A 17674-nucleotide genomic window follows, 5' to 3' on the forward strand; every position below is an offset into this window, starting at 1 on the left:
TCCAATATGACACAGGAAAACATTGTAGAATAATTTGCCAATCTCCAGTGTCATCTATGTGTCTGTGTGACACGCAGCCGAGCTGTAGTCTGGCTGGTAACCGTAGAGCCAGTTGGGCACCATCTGCCCTGACTCCCTCCCTGCTTCTCATGTCCATGGGAGCGGAGCCAGTTGTGTGGTGAGTACTCTCGCTCTCCCCCTCTCTCTCAAACAGACAGTCTGTCATGCTCTCCTTCCGTCAATGTGATAACACCGCATCACATCCAATCTCATCACATAAAACTCCATCTATCGCATCGCATTTCCTCTGAGCTAGCCAGGGCCCCATACCAAAACAACACACATGGATGCATGTTTTCTAGGTGAGTGTATTAGGGCTGTTGAGGAGGAATGCATGTATAGTACATGCATCATCCATCATTTTTGTGCCTGAATTCATCCGTCTGTTGGATCAGAAACGGACAAACAGACAAGCCAGCTCATCCCTCTATTTCACTCACACTGCCATGGAAGACCTCCCTCACTCTACTGTGGTGGATAATGCTGAGGAAATAGAAGTCAATTGAGCCAACAGGTCTAGTCACAGTGCTGCTATCCCACTGGGCACACACCGGTTGAATCAACATTGTTTCCACGTCATTTCAATTAAATTACGTTGATCAGTGTGGAATAGACGTTGAATTGATCACCGTGCCCAGTGGGATAGTACAGCCACCTTTCTCCCCCGGGGGGACGGGCGCAGAGAGAATACCACCCCCATTTGTTCCATTATTGCCACCCTTTTACCATTCCCTCCTTTCTTTATAAGGCATAATGAGGCAGGACTTTTTCAAAAGATTTGAAAAAGCACCCAAAAGGACAAAAGAAATCCCTCTTCAGAGTGGAGGGGTGGAGTGGAGGCACTCGGGGTAAAGATGCCCACGGAAGACTTTATTCTTTTGTAATGAACATGCGGAAGTCAGAGACTTGAAACATCCATTAAAGCCGAGGTATTTTTCTTTTTATTATTTGCAAAGCCGTGACTACACTGCATATCTGGTACTGCTTTAACTCCCTATTTCCCCCGGCCTAGCTTATCAGCAGTGATAATAGAGTTAGAAGTCAACTGTGACCTCAGTACCTTTATTCCCTCCTTGTTGCTACACCTGCCGCTGTTTTTAGATTTGATCTTCTCACAAGGTTTTCTCTTTCATCATGGTGACTGACCCCTGTCTTCCTGCGTAAGAGGGGAGATGAAGCAAGCTAGAAACAGTATGCAACGGACAAAACATTTCTGACGGTCTATCTCTGACCTCGATCACACACAGAGTTTAAAGGTGCAATATGCAGAAATTGCTAAACTCATTTCAGTTTATGTGACAAAACAAGCAGTCGTTGTATGGAGAATCATTGTACCATCTAAACCGCTGTGAAATATTTTTTCCATTACCACAAATATTATATTTTCAGCTGTTTGAAGCTGGTGAACAAAACCAGAAGTAAAAGATGCAAAAGCTAAATTTTAAGAACAGAAAACATAGAAATAGTGCACATAGAACAGATCTACCGCATCTTAGACTTGCTTTCCATGACAAAGTCAGATCTATAACTCACATTTATATGTGAATTTAGTAAGGTAGCACAAAAAGTTACATATTGCACCTTTAATTATAATTACTCCACTGCACCACAGATTTACTGATGAAGTTACATAATAATACATATCTAGTTGCTCTTCCTGTGATTCAGAAATAGAAAGCAGCCGGACAAATAAACCTTAAAGTTTTTATCCCAGCTAAAATGATCATCTGTGGTAGGAGTGTCAGTAGGCCTAAATAACAGCTTATTTAACAGCTGTGGTAGATGGCACCATCTAGTGTTCACTAATGATGTAACATCACACAGTAAACGACGACGGGCTCATAGTAATGGCTGGAAAGCAATTAATGGCATGGTATCAAATACATCAAACACATGGTTTCATGTTGTTGATACCATGCCATTTACTCCATTCAAGCTGTTATTATGAGCCATCTTCCCTTCAGCAGCCTTCTGTGCACCAAGTACATTTTCCTCATCCCAGAAAACCCCTCAAGTACCCCCTCAGGTGCATTTTACCAGTAAGCCTAGGTCTCACCACTCATCGTCACTCTGCGAATTCAACCTCACGAAGGCTGATTTAGATTCATTTCTTTCCACCTCTTTTTTTCCACTCTTTTCCTCTTTTGAGTTTGCTGGCGACACAACAGTGGTAGGCCTGATCACCGACAACGACGAGACAGCCTATAGGGAGGAGGTCAGAGACCTGGCAGGGTGGTGCCAGAATAACAACCTATCCCTCAACGTAACCAAGACCAAGGAGATGATTGTGGACTACAGGAAAAGGAGCACCGAGCCCGTCCCCATTCTCATCGACGGGGCTGTAGTGGAGCAGATTGAGAGCTTCAATTTCCTTGGTGTCCACATCAACAACAAATTAGAATGGTCCAAACACACCAAGACAGTCGTGAAGAGGGCACGACAAAGCCTATTCCCCCTCAGGAAACGAAAAATATTTGGCATGGTTCCTGAGATCCTCAAAAGGTTCTACAGCTGCAACATCGAGAGCATCACTGCCTGGTACGGCAATTGCTCGGCCTCCGACCGCAAGGCACTTCAGAGGGTAGTGCGTATGGCCCAGTGCATCACTGGGGCAAAGCTGCCTGCCATCCAGGACCTCTAAACCAGGCGGTGTCAGAGGAAGGCCCTGAAAATTGTCAAAGACCCCAGCCACCCCAGTCATAGACTGTTCTCTCTACTACCGCATGGCAAGCGGTACCGGAGTGCCAAGTCTAGGACAAAAAGGCTTCTCAACAGTTTTTACCCCCAAGCCATAAGACTCCTGAACAGGTAACCAAATGGTTACCTGGACTATTTGCATATTGTGCCTCCCCCCAACCACTATTTTACTCTGCTGCTACTCTCTGTTTATCTTATATGCACAGTCACTTTAACTATACATTCATGTACATACTATTTCAATTGGCCCAACCAACCAGTGCTCCCGCACATTGGCTAACTGGGCTATCTGCATTATGTCCCACCACCCGCCAACCCCTCTTTTTACGCTACTGCTACTCTCTGTTCATCATATATGCATAGTCACTTTAACCATACCCACATGTACATACCACCTCAATAAGCCTGACTACTCCTGTCTCTGCCTCTTCGACCCTACTCTCTTCCCTTTTCGCGTCCTTTCCCCACTTTCAGTTCGAACCCCCCTTCCTGCTCCGTGGCTGAGTGACTCACTGCATGCTCACAGAATAGGGCTGCGGGCAGCTGAGTGAAAATGGGGGAAACTAAACTTCTGGCCACTCCCCCTCTCTAACTTCTCTTCCTATGTATCCACTGCTAAAGCCACTTTCTATCACTCTAAATTTCAAACTTCTGCTTTAAATCCTGGGAAACTCTTTTCAACTTTCTGCTCCCTAGAATCAGTGGTGAGAAGCTGCTCATACCTACTGCCTTTCAGTTTGAGTATTAGTCAGCATTTCACATTCTAGAGGAACACAACGACTATAGGAAAAGCTAACATTTCTGTTACCAGAAAGGTAAGATTAACATAATTGTATTGCATTTTTGTATTGAATTTTTTTTAAACTTTACCTATCTTGGTCAGGGCAATAATAGGCTAGTTGATTAGTAGGAAAATCAACATAAGCAACAAAATAATGATTTAACAATCAACCAACATAGAAATATTTCCAAGGAAATAGATATATTTGTTCTCATAGCTTCTTTGTTGAACAGACTGTTGATGTTCAATTATCATGCTCACCGCCACAGGCTTACCTAGTACAAATAAATAGTTTGTTATACTGTTCTGATTATGTCTAGTGATCTAAAATGGCGAATGTTCCCGAACTGCTGCTGCTGAGTTTTCAGCACCTGGATTCAGGCGAGCTGGAGACATTTCAGTGGTACTTAAAGGGGCATGTGTTGGATGGATTTCCTAGCATCCCAAAGAGCCAGCTGGAGAATGCTAACAGACAGGTCACAGTGGATAAGATGGTGGAGAGTTACAGCGATGAGGGAGCTGTGCGAATCACACTGGATATCCTGAGGAAAATGAGCCTGAACAATCTCTCAGAAAATTTTGAGAAGAACTACAAAGCAGGTAATACCGAAGTTTGTAGAACTGGTTTGGAGATACCTGTATTGACTGACTGAAGAACATTTGAAAGTGGCTTTATTAGTAGAGCTAAACCTAAGGAATATTTTATTTTAGTGCAGTGATTCTCAATAATGCTTACCATATCATGTTATTATGTAGCAATCTCTCGGAAGCGGTTATGGAAGCAGGCTGAGAGGGATGAACTGAATGAGGAGGTCCCAAGCGGCTCATATGAACTGTGAGAGAAGCTCTTTAGGTCATGTATAGCATACTTTTTCTGAACTGATTGTCATGAATATAGGAGCGCATGTTGTGGTGGTGTAGGGGAGCAGAGCAGTGATTGACTGTTTCCTGTGTCCAGGTCATCTGTGACTGATGGGAAGCGTGGTCGTCTGGTGTCTGTGACCTCTAGGCTGGGGGAAGAGCTGGAGGATCTGGGCAAGAAGGTAAGCCTAGTGCCATTTCTGAGGGGTCAAGTGAATAAACCACATATCTAGATCACAGTATTCTCTGCTGACTGCTATATACATAATGCAGTGTGTGTGTGTGTGTGATGGCGCCGATAGAGATTCACTTCACTTCTAGTCCCTAGGAAACTGTGCGGTATTTTGTTTTTTATGTATTATTTATTACATTGTTAGCCCATAAAATCTTAAGTGTTATTCCATACAACCGGGAAGAACTATTGGATATTAGAGAGACGTCAACTTACCAGCACAACCAGCACTACGACCAGGAATACGACTTTCCCAAAGAAGAACCTTTGTCTGCACCTCCCAGGGCATTTGAACTGAATCCAGAGGCCAACCAAAAACAACCCTGCCGGAGGAGAGGGTGCCAGAGCGGTCTTCGGATGCGCGAACCCCACCCACCGCTCCCGAGTATATTACTCGCTAATGTCCAGTCCCTAGTTAACAAAGTCGACGAAATCTGGGCAAGAGTTGCTTTCCAAAGAGATATCTGAAATTGTAACATACTCTGTTGCACGGAAACATGGCAAGCTGGGGACATGCTGTCGGAGTCCATACAGCCAACAGGACTTTCAGGAATAAACATCTCTCCAGTAAGAAGAAAGTCGTATGTTTCATGATTAACGACTCATGGTATAATTGTAACAACATACAGGAACTCAAGTCCTTTTGTTCACATGGCCTAGAGTTCCTCACAATCAAATGCTGAACATATTATCTCCCAAGAGAACTCTCCTCGGTTATCGTAACAGTCATGTATATCCCCTCGCAAGCGAATATCAAGACGGCCATCAAGGAACTTCACTGGACTTTATGCAAACTGGAAACCATATATCCCGAGGCTGTATGTATTGCAGCTGGAGATTTTAATAAAGCTAATTTGAGAACAAGGATACCTAAATTCTATCAGCATATCGATTGCTGTACATGAGCAATTAACACGCTCAACTATTGCTACTCTAACTTCCGCGATGCATACAAGGCCCTCCAACACCCTCCTTTTGGCAAATCTGACCATGACTCCATCTTGCTCCCCTCCTACAGGCAGAAACTAAAACAGGAAGCACCCGTGCTTAGGTCTATACAATGCTGTTCTGACCAATTGGATTGCACGCTTGGAATCACGTGGACTGGGATATGTTCCGGGTAGCCTCAGATAATAACATTGACGTATATGCTGACTCAGTGAGCGAGTTATAAGGACGTGTATAGGAGATGTTGTACCCATTGTTGTTGTGACTATTAAAACCTTCCCTAACCAGAAACCGTGGATTGATGGCAGCATTATGCTGAAAGTGCATACCATCGTGTTTAATCATGGCAAGGAGACTGGAAATATGACCAAATACAAACAGTGTAGTTATTCCCTCAATAAGGCAAATAAACAAGCAAAGTGTCCGTACAGAGACAAAGTGGAGTCGCATTTCAATGGCTCAAACACGAGACGTATGTGGCAGGGTCTACAGACAATCATGGATTACAAAAAGAAAACGAGCCCCATCGCGGACATCGACGTCTTGCTTCCAGACAAATTAAACAACTTCTTTGCGCACTTTGAGGACAATGTAGTGCTACCGACGCGGCCCGCTACCAAAACCTGCAGGCTCTCCTTCTCCATGTCCGACGTGAGTAAAACATTTAAACGTGTTAACACTCCCAACGACATCCAGACGTCATCCCTAGCCGTGTCCTCAGAGCATGCGCAGACCAGCTGGCTGGTGTGTTTACGGACATATTCAATCAATCCCCTGTAGCAAACACTTCTGTCATCATGAAGTGCTTTGAGAGTCTAGTCAAGAATCACATCACCTCTACCCTACCTGTCACCCTAGACCCACTTCAATTTGCTTACTGCTCCAATAGGTCCACAGATGATGCAATCGCCATCACACTGCAAACTGCCCTATTCCACCTGGACAAGAGGAATACCTATGTAAGAATGCTGTTCATTGACAAGAGCCAAGCATTCAACACCATTGTACCCTCCAAACTCATTAAGTTTGAGACCATGGGTCTCAACCCTGCCCTGTGCAACTGGGTCCTGGACTTCCTGAAGGGCCGCCCCCATGTGGTGAAGGTAGGAAACAACATGTACACTCCGCTGATCCTCAACACTGGGGCCCCAAAAGGGTGCGTTCTCAGCCCCCTCCTGTACTCCCTGTTCACCCACGACTGCGTGGCCATGCACGCCTCCAAATCAATCATCAAGTTTGCAGACGACACAACAGTGGTAGGCTTGATTACCAACAACGACGAGACGGCCTACAGGGAGGAGGTGAGGGCCCTCGGAGTGTGGTGTCAGGAAAAAAACCTCTCACTCAATGTCAGCAAAACAAAAGAGATGATCACTGACTTCAGGAAACAGCAAAGGGAGCACCCCCTTATCCACATCGACAGGACAGCAGTGGAGAAGGTGGAAAGTTTTAAGTTCCTCCGTGTTCATATCACCGACAAACTGAAATGGTTCACGCACACAGACAGTGTGGCGAAGAAGGCGCAACAGTGCCTCTTCAACCTCAGGAGGCGGAAAAAATGTGGCTTGTCACCGAAAACCCTCACTAATATTTACAGGTACACAATTGAGAGCATCCTGTCGGGCTGTATCACCGCCTGGTACGGCAACTGCACCGCCCACAACCACAAGGCTTTCCAGAGGGTGGTGCGGTCTGCACAACACATCACCCGGGGGCAAACTACCTGCCCTCCAGTTCACCCCACTTCCAACCAGAAGGCGAGGTCAGTAAAAGTGCATCAAAGCTGAGAGATTGAAAAACAGCTTCTATCTCAAGGCCATCAGATTGTAAAACAGCCACATTGGCACTGGCACAGAGAGGCGGCTGCCTACCTACAGACTTGATGTCATCGGCCACATTAATAAATGGAATACTAGTCATTTTAATAATGCCACTTTAAGAATGTTTACATATCTCACATTACTCATCTCATATGTATGTATACTGTATCCGTCATTATCTATTCTTTACTATCTATTGCAGCTTAGCCGCTCTGTCACTGCTCATCCATATATTATACTTATATATTCTTACCCCTGTTCCTTTGCTAGATTGTGTGTATTAGGTTTTGTTGTAGAATTTGTTAGATATTAGGTTTTGTTGTGGAATTGTTAGATATTACCTGTTAGATACTGCTGCACTGTCAGATCTAAACTCAGCAAAAAAAGGAACGTCCTCTCACTGTCAACTGCGTTAATTTTCAGCAAACTTAACATGTAAATATTTGTATGAACATAACAAGATTCAACAACTGAGACATAAACTGAACAAGTTCCACAGACATGTGACTAACAAAAATGGAATAATGAGTCCCTGAAAAAAAGGGGGGAGGGGGTCAAAATCAAAAGTAACAGTCAGTAAGTACTGCAGTGCATCTCCTCCTCATGGACTGCACCAGATTTGCAAGTTCTTGCTGTGAGATGTTACCCCACTCTTCCACTAAGGCACCTGCAAGATCTGGGATTGAGATCCGGGCTCTTCGCTGGCCATGGCAGAACACTGGCATTCCTGTCTTGAAGGAAATCACGCACAGAACGAGCAGTATGGCTGGTGGCATTGTCATGCTGGAGGGTCATGTCAGGATGAGCCTGCAGGAAGTGTACAACATGAGGGAGGAGGATGTTTTCCCTGTAACGCACAGCGTTGAGATTTCCTGCAATGACAACAAGTTCAGTCCAATGATGCTGTGACACACCACCCCAGACCATGACGGACCCTCCACCTCCAAATTGATCCCGCTCCAGACTACAGGCCTCGGTGTAAGACTCATTCAATCCGACCATCACCCCTGGTGAGACAAAACCGCAACTCGTAAGTGAAGAGTACTTTTGTCAGTCTTGTCTAGTCCAGTGACGGTGGGTTTGTGCCCATAGTCGACGCTGTTGCCGGTGATGTCTGCTGAGGACCTGCCTTACAACAGGCCTACAAGCCCTCAGTCCAGCCTCTCTCTGCCTATTGAGGACAGTCTGAGCACTGATGAAGGGATTGTGCGTTCCTGGTGTAACTCTGGCAATTATTGTTGCAATCCTGTACCTGTCCCGCAGTTGTGATTTTCAGATGTACCGATCCTGTGCAGGTGTTGTTACACATGGTCTGCCACTGCGAGGACGATCAGCTATCCGCCCTGTCTCCCTGTAGCGCTGTCTTCGGCGTCTCACAGTACGTTCATTGCAATTTATTGCCCTGGACACATCTGCAGTACTCATGCCTCCTTGCTCATGCCTAAGGCACGTTCACGCAGATGAGAGACCCTGGGCATCTTTCTTTTGGTGTTTTTCAGTCAGTAGAAAGGTCTCTTTAGTGTCCTAAGTTTTCATAAATGTGACCTTAATTGCCTATCGTCTGTAAATTGTTAGTGTCTTAACGACCGTTCCACAGGTGCATGTTCATTAATTGTTTGTGCTTCATTGAACAAGCATGGGGAAACAGTGTTTAAACCCTTTACAAAGAACATCTGTGAAGTAATTAGTATTTTTATGAATTATCTTTGAAAGACAGGGTCCTAAAAAAGTAACGTTTCTTTTTCTGCTGTGTTTAGAAGCATAAGCATTTCGCTACACTTGCAATAATATCTGCTAACCATGTGTATGTGACCAATAAACTTTTGATTTGATTTTGTGTATGTGTGTGTGTAGACACAGGCTGAGTGGGATGAGCTGATCAGGGACTCATCTGGAATGTAAGTGTATCCGAAAATTATTTTCCTGAGCTAAGTGAAAGAAATATGGAACACAGCATTCCGAGGTGGTGTAGAGGAGCAATGTGTGACTTGACTGTTTTGGTGTCTAGGTTGGCCCCGTCTAGGGTGGAGCATAATCAACTGGAGATCACTAGGCTGAAGGAGAAGCAGAAGGAACTGATCATGAAGGTAAGACTTGGCCATGTCTGAGGTGTCAAACATAATTGTGAGTAAACCACATACAGGAAGTGCAGTATGCTGCACCGTGTGTGTGTGTGTGTGTGTGTGTGTGTGTGTGTGTGTGTGTGTGTGTGTGTGTGTGTGTGTGTGTGTGTGTGTGCGTGTGTGTGTGTGTGTGTCAGTGACGTGAGGTCGGTGGCTGGGTAGGCACTGTCTATTATCAAAGCCAGATTTACTCACAAATAAACTTTGCTGAAGCCGAAGTTCACCATACAACATATACAGTTGAAGTCAGAAGTTTACATACACCTTAGCCAAATACATTAAACTCAGTTTTCCTGACATTTAATCCAAGTAAAAATTCCCTGTCTTAGGTCAGTTAGAATCACCACTTTATTTTAAGAATGTTAAATGTCAGAATAATAGTAGAGAGAATGATTTATTTCAGTTTTTATTTCTTTCATCACATTCCCAGTGGGTCAGAAGTTAACATACACTCAGTTAGTATTTGGTAGCATTGCCTTTAAAGTGTTTATCTTTGGTCAAATATTTTGGGTATCCTTCCACAAGCTTCCCACAATAAGTTGGGTGAATTTTGGCCCATTCCTCCTGACAGAGCTGGTGTAACTGAGTCAGGTTTGTAGGCCTCCTTGCTTGCATTGACGTCTTTGTGATGGCCACTCCAATACCTTGACTTTGTTGTCCTTAAGCCATTTTGCCACAACTTTGGAAGTATGCTTGGGGTCATTGTCCATTTGGAAGACCTCCACCTTTTACATCATCTGACAAAATGACACTGCTCAACTCAGCTCAGTCATAAACATTACAACAAAATTGTTGAAGGTTTCTAACGAAATATCCATATCAACAATCAAAATGACTGAAAAATGGTGTCATCAAAATGAAATTCTAGCTTGATAAATCAAACACCAACATGAAAAACACATGTTAGGTTCGAAACAATCTCAGTAGAAACTCAAATGGACAACTAGAAAAAGCTCAAACCAAGTTTATTCACCCACTGGGTCATACAGCTGCAAAGACGAAGCATGATTACATAAGCACATATATTTATAACCTTCTAATAAGTGTGGTCAATTCCTTACACATCTAGACAACCAATCCATATTTGTTGCTAGGCAGTAATTTAATTGGTTCCTCTCACTGGTGTAGTCACAGCCCTGCCTGTTATTAAAACCTTTGTGGGCGTGGAATCTATGCGTGAGATAGTACTACAGTAGGAGAGACATTGTGGTAAGCCTACCAGAGGTTTCTTCTCAATTCATCTGTTGATTTAATCTCAAGACGCATTCCTCACTCCTCCCTATTTCCGCAGCCGGCCTGCCTTATCAGAGACTAACTAATGCCTTTCACCTCTCTCAGAAACCGGGAGCAGAATATGAATCTTCTGCTCTCCATAACTTTCCATATTCCTAGTTCCCATCTACCCTTCATTGACCCCAACATATACATTCCTTATACATGCAAAGTAATGAATGCGTTATAGTATGGTAACATGATCCAGTACATTTCAAGCTAGAGTCTAACACAAAGCAATGGGCACGGTATAAACAGTTGATCTGCAAATAAAAAAACAAACAGATTTTAAGCAATAGACAAACCAACATAATGCATTGAAATAAAGGGCATTATCAAGGTAAACAAAGCAAACTCAACCAAACAATGGCAAGAATTAGGATAGTAAGCTAGCAAGGAAAATCTTATAGAAAGGTAGCTGAGTCCGGGGCCAGGATCCAGCACTGCTGAACTGTCACGATCGTCTAATGAATTAACGGACCAAGGCACAGCGTACGTAGAGTTCCACATGTTTATTAAATGAAACTCACAAAAACAATAAAGAGCAACGAAACGTGAAGCAAATGCAGTGCTCACAGGCATCAACACAAAAACAAGATCCAACAAAAACCAGTGGGAAAAGGCTGCCTAAATATGATCCCCAATCAATAGACAAAGATAGACAGCTGCCTCTGATTGGGAATCATACCAGGCCAACATAGAAATACAAAAACTAGAGTACCCACCCTAGTCACACCCGACCTAACCAAATAGAGAATAAGGCTCTCTAAGGTCAGGGCGTGACAGTACCCCCCCCACCCCCCCCCCACCCCACCCCCCACCCCCCAAAGGTGCGGACTCCGGCCGCAAAACCTATAGGGGAGGGTCCGGGTGGGCATCTAGCCTCAGTGGTGGCTTCGGTGCGGGACGTAGACCCCGCTCCACTCGCGGATCCGTCAGCTTCGGTGGTGGCTCTGTTGCAGGGATTGTCGCCGGAAGCTCCGGATCGTGGATTTTCGCCGGAGGCTCCAGTCCGTGGATCACCGCCGGAGGCTCCAGACCGTGGATCGCCGCCGGAGGCTCCGGACCGTGGAACCCTCGCAGGAGGCTCTGGACTTGGAACCCCCGCAGGAGGCTCTGGACTGGGAGCCCTCGCAGGAGGCTCTGGACTGGGAACCCTCGCAGGAGGCTCTGGACTGGGAACCCTCGTAGGAGGCTCTGGACTGGGAACCCTCGCAGGAGACTCTGGACTGGGGACACGCACTTCAGGGAGAGTTCGAGGAGCAGGCACAGGACGTACCTGACTGGGAAGGCGCACTTGAGGGAGAGTGCGAGGAGCAGGCACAGGATGTACCGGACTGGGGACATGGACTTCAGGGAGAGTGTGAGGAGGAGGAACAGGACGTACCCGACGGGGGACACGCACTTCAGGGAGAGTACGAGGAGGCGGCACAGGACGTACTGGGCTGTGGAGGCGCACTGGAGACCTGGTGCTTAGAGCTGGCACGGAAGGTGCCGGAACGGTGACACACTCTGCACGGTGAGTGCGGGGAGCTAGCACAGGACGTACTGGGCTGTGGCGGCGCACTGGAGACCTGGTGCGTAGAACCGTCACAACTTGTACCGGAACGGTGACACACACTTCAGGGCGAGTGCTTGGAGGAGACACAGGACGTACCGGACAGGGGAGGCGCACTGGAGGCCAGATGCATGAAACTGGTGCAGATGACACCGGACTGGTGTCACGCTCCTCAGCGCGCCCACTCTGCAGCACTCTCATCGCCACCACCTCTCTCCGGAATCTTTCGTCTTTCGAGTACCTCCTTCGACTCCCTGACGGTCTCTGGCTCATTCCTCGGCTCCGCTGACCACCCCATGTGCCCCTCCCAAAAACAATTTTTTGAGGCTGCTTCTTGGGCCTTCGTCGTGGCCGTGAAACTACGGTGTCGTCGCTGTCCCTCCTTCCCTGCTTCCGCCTGCTTCCATGGCAGGCTTTTGTCTCCTGACATTATTTCGTCCCAAGTCCAGGATGTCCTCCACTCCTGGCTTTCCTCCCAGGCCCAGGATCCCTGCTCCTCCTGGGCACGCTGCTTGGTCCGTGGGTGGTGGGATCTTCTGTCACGATCGTTATAATGAATGTCGGACAAAGGCACAGTGTACGTAGACTTCCACATGTTTATTAAATGAAACTCACAAAAACAATAAAGAGCAACGAAACGTGAAGCAAATGCAATGCTCACAGGCATCAACACAAAAACAAGATCCCACAAAAACCCAGTGGGAAAAGTCTGCCTAAATATGATCCCCAATCAGAGACAACGATAGACAGCTGCCTCTGAACCATACCAGGCCAACATAGAAATACAAAAACTAGAGTACCCACCCTAGTCACACCCCGACCTAACTAAATAGAGAATAAAAGGCTCTCTATGGTCAGGGCGTGACATGAACGGACACCCATCTACACACAATACCCCATAATGACAACGTGAAAATATGTTTTTAGAAATGTTTGCAAATTTTTTGAAAATGTAATACAGAAATATCTAAATTTACATAATAATTAATAGCCTTGAGTCAATACATGTTAAAATCACCTTCGGCAGTGATTACACCTGTGAGTCTTTCTGGGTAAGTCTCTAAGAGCTTTGCACACCTGGATTGTACAATATTTGCCCATTACTATTTTTTAAATGATTCAAGCTCTGTCAAATTGGTTGTTGATCATTGCAAGACAACGATTTTCAAGTCTTGCCATATATTTTCAAGCAGATTTTAGTCAAAACTGAAACTCGACCACTCAGGAACATTGGCTGTCTTCTTGGTAAGCAACTCCAGTGTGGATTTGGCTTTGTGCTTCAGCTTATTGTCTGATGAAAGGTGAATTCATTTCCCAGTGTCTGGTGGAAAGTTGACTGAACCAAGTTTTCCTCCAGTGATTTTGCCTGTTCTTAGCTGCATTCTGTTTCTTTTATAACCGAAAAAAAACTCCCCAGTACTTAACGATTACAAGCATACCTATAACATGATGCAACCACCACTATGCTTGGAAATGTGGAGAATGGTACTCAGTAATGTGCTCTATTGGATTTGCCCCAAACATAACACTTTGTATTCAGAACAAAAAGTTTTTTTTTTTTTACATGTATGAGAGAGGCCTGTCATTTTCATCATATGTACACTTCAAATATGACAGACAAAATTAGAGAGAAAAACATCCAGAAAATCACATTGTAGGATTTTTAATGAATTTATTTGCAAATTATGGTGGAAAATAAGTATTTGGTCACCTACAAACAAGCAAGATTTCTGGCTCTCACAGACCTGTAACTTCTTATTTTAGAGGCTCCTCTGTCCTCCACTCGTTACCTGTATTAATGGCACCTGTTTGAACTTGTTATCAGTATAAAAGACACCTGTCCACAACCTCAAACAGTCACACTCCAAACTCCACTATGGCCAAGACCAAAGAGCTGCCAAAGGACACCAGAAACAAAATTGTAGACCTGCACCAGGCTGGGAAGACTGAATCTGCAATAGGTAAGCAGCTTGATTTGAAGAAATCAACTGTGGGAGGAATTATTAGTGAAATGGAAGACATACAAGACCACTGATAATCTCCCTCGGTCTGGGGCTCCACGCAAGATCTCACCCCGTGGGTTCAAAATGATCACAAGAACGGTGAGCAGAAATCCCAGAACCACACGGTGGGACCTAGTGAATGACCTGCAGAGAGCTGGGTCCAAAGTAACAAAGCCTACCATCAGTAACACACTACGCCGCCAGGGACTCAAATCCTGCAGTGCCAGACGTGTCCCCCTGCTTAAGCCAGTACATGTCCAGGCCCGTCTGAAGTTTGCTAGAGAGCATTTGGATGATCCAGAAGAAGATTGGGAGAATGTCATATGGTCAGATGAAATCAAAATATAACTTTTTGGTAAAAACTAAACTCGTCGTGTTTGGAGGACAAAGAATGCTGAGTTGCATCCAAAGAACACCATACCTACTGTGAAGCATGGGAGTGGAAACATCATGCTTTGGGGCTGTTTTTCTGCAAAGGGACCAGGATGACTGATCCATGTAAAGGATAGAATGAATGGGGCCATGTATCATGAGATTGAGTGAAAACCTCCTTCCATCAGCAAGGGCATTGAAGATGAAACGTGGCTGGGTCTTTCAGCATGACAATGATCCCAAACACACCGCCTGGGCAACGGAGTGGCTTCGTAAGAAGAATTTCAAGGTCCTGGAGTGGCCTAGCCAGTCTCCAGATCTCAACCCCATAGAAAATCTTTGGAGGGAGTTGAAAGTCCGTGTTGCCCAGCAACAGCCCCAAAACATCACTGCTCTAGAGGAGATCTGCATGGAGGAATGGGCCAAAATACCAGCAACAGTGTGTGAAAACCTTGTGAAGACTTACAGAAAACGTTTGACCTCTGTCATTGCCAACAAAGGGTATATAACATAGTATTGAGATAAACTTTTGTTATTGACCAAATACTTATTTTCCACCATAATTTGCAAATAAATTCATTAAAAATCTTACAATGTGATTTTCTGGATTTTTTTTCATAGTTGAAGTGTACCTATGATGAAAATTACAGGCCTCTCTCATCTTTTTAAGTGGTAGAACTTGCACAATTGGTGGCTGACAAAATACTTTTTTGCCCCACTGTATAAAATATATATATATAGTATATAAAATATATAGAAGTGCAAAAATGTAAAGAAACTGTTTTTGATTTGTCATTATGGGGTATAGTGTGTAGCTTGATGAGGATTTTTAAAATCTATTTTAGAATAAGGCTGTAAATTAACAAAAGGTTGAAAAAAATCAAGGGGTCTGAATACTTTCCGAATGCTCTGTATATTGGAGGGTGCGGTTATCCTACCCTGACTGCGTGTGTGTGTGTGTGTGTGTGTGTGTGTGTGTGTGTGTGTGTGTGTGTGTGTGTGTGTGTGTGTGTGTGTGTGTGTGTGTGTGTGTGTGTGTAAACATGTGTGGTACATTTTCTAAATGCCTTTTTTGGTTGTCATGTGCTGTTTGCAGATTTTGTATTAGTCAGACCTATTTCTAAATTGTTCTTAAATGGAGGAATCCCCCTGCTCTGTTGTTTCAGGAAACCCAGCTTGTTGAGTGTATGATAGTGGTTGTTCTGCAGCGACTTAATGAAGTAAAGCTGCAGCAGTTTCAGTGGCACCTGACTAAGGGGAAGTTGGAAGTCTTCGATCCCATCCCAAAGGACCAGCTGAAGAAAGGTGACAGGAAAGACACAGTGGATAAGATGGTGGACAAGTACAGTCCTGACGGAGCTGTGGGAATCACAGTGAAGATTCTGAGAAAGATTAAGCTAAACGATCTCGCTGTTGAGTTAGAAAATAACTACAGAGAAGGTAACTAATTCAGCAGCTTGTGTTGATTGACTTAAACCCTGTGTAACATTAAACCATTATGAACACACGCACGCACACACGCCACACACACACACATACACTGTGCTTTACTTGCTGATATCATCAGTTGTGTTGGTTGCAGCAGGGTCACGTTGCAGGTCTGTTTCCTTTTCTGTCGTTTTGGTTCCTCATGAAACACGGATGACACCAATTTCACTCCCTCTTTTTCTCTCTTTAGCTGACGGAGCAAAAGGACATGTTAATGGGGAAAGTCGATTCCTCCACTCAAACTCTGGCCACCTCTCCAACTCACCATCATAGCTCAGAATGGATGCCGCCAATCTAATGTTTCTGGATATAAGAGCTTCGGTGTAAATTTGATTTTTTTTAAATGTTTTGTTTATTTATATTGAATAATTATGTGTTTGACAAGACAGACGAAGAGCATTACATTTCCTCAGTTAAGAACTTAGGTGATCAAGGCAACATCTTATCACACAATCTTATGAGCTGATATGGTGTCTGTTGGACACCATTGGACATAAGCACAACATGCTTTATGAAGATGTACATACACCATTTACTGGCAGTAAAAGTGTCGCATAAGTAAATCATTTCATTATTTCTCAGTCTTTTAGAATGAGTTACTTGTTATGTGTGCCCGATGCCACCAATCATCTCTGATTCTCTGCTGGGCGCGCAATGTCAAGTGCGGAATATTTAGTGTGGCCTCATTCAAATAATCCATAGCCTATAGCCTATACGAAGTGCATGCTCGGAGAAGCACAAATTAAATTTCTAAGAAAATGTACTTCCTAAATATGATAGGCTATTTACGTTGACTGGAAATAAGTATTGATTGGCTACATTCATTTGTCTATGTCAAATGTGTGCGTACTGGTAGTGAAGTCAGGTGCAGGAGAGCAGAGATTTGGCGCACACTTTATTTAGGCAAAAGTGCAAAATACGCAAAACAGTCACAAGAATTATGTTTAACAATAAACATGGTTTGTGAAAAATAACACGGAAAAACAAGCCAGTCAGGCGCGTCAACAATACACAGGTAACACAAAAAAAATCTTACACAAAGACATGATGGGGAACAGAGGAATAAATACATGTAGAATGATTGGGAAATGAAAACCAGGTGTGCAGGGAACAAGACAAAACAAATGGGTACATGAAAAAGGGAGCGCCGATGGCTAGAAAGCCGGAGACGTCGACCATCGAACGCCGCCCGAACAAGGAGAGGAGCCGACTTTGGCGGAAGTCGTGACAGTCTAGGCCTGTGAATCGTAGGTTACTCCTCCTGGATGTTATGCAAAACTTTGCAAGTCAAGGGAACATTTTCAAACAATCTATGTGCACAAATTTGGAATTAAATATTGATATGCTGCTGGAATCGGGGCTAGTTGTCTGTCCCAGTGCCATAGATATCGGGAGTTTGACAAACCCTGTTTAAGATAAGAATTCTCATTTTATTTTCATGCTAGCACCAAGAGATCAA

General features: G+C 44.5%; 1 protein-coding gene across 1 annotated transcript; it reads left to right on the forward strand.

Annotated features, from left to right (window-relative positions):
* Positions 1-3367: 3367 nt before the first annotated feature.
* Positions 3368-16778, forward strand: LOC139366140 (uncharacterized). Its single transcript, XM_071103285.1, has 8 exons — positions 3368-3572; positions 3859-4138; positions 4295-4373; positions 4497-4581; positions 9254-9297; positions 9408-9486; positions 15894-16167; positions 16406-16778. The coding sequence occupies exons 2-8, from the start codon at positions 3868-3870 to the stop codon at positions 16486-16488; spliced, it is 915 nt and encodes a 304-aa protein (XP_070959386.1). The 5' UTR covers positions 3368-3572; positions 3859-3867; the 3' UTR covers positions 16489-16778.
* The last annotated feature ends 896 nt before the right edge of the window (positions 16779-17674 follow it).

Source organism: Oncorhynchus clarkii, chromosome 14 (genome assembly GCF_045791955.1).
Source record: "Oncorhynchus clarkii lewisi isolate Uvic-CL-2024 chromosome 14, UVic_Ocla_1.0, whole genome shotgun sequence".
In the NCBI taxonomy this organism is placed as follows: domain Eukaryota; kingdom Metazoa; phylum Chordata; class Actinopteri; order Salmoniformes; family Salmonidae; genus Oncorhynchus; species Oncorhynchus clarkii.

Coding starts and splice junctions, on each gene's coding strand:
- LOC139366140 (XM_071103285.1), top strand. CDS start 3,868: ATGGCGAATGTTCCCGAACTGCTGCTGCTGAGTTTTCAGCACCTGGAT. Junction 4,139..4,294: donor TGAGAAGAACTACAAAGCAG/GTAATACCGAAG, acceptor GTTATTATGTAG/CAATCTCTCGGAAGCGGTTA. Junction 16,168..16,405: donor AGAAAATAACTACAGAGAAG/GTAACTAATTCA, acceptor TTCTCTCTTTAG/CTGACGGAGCAAAAGGACAT.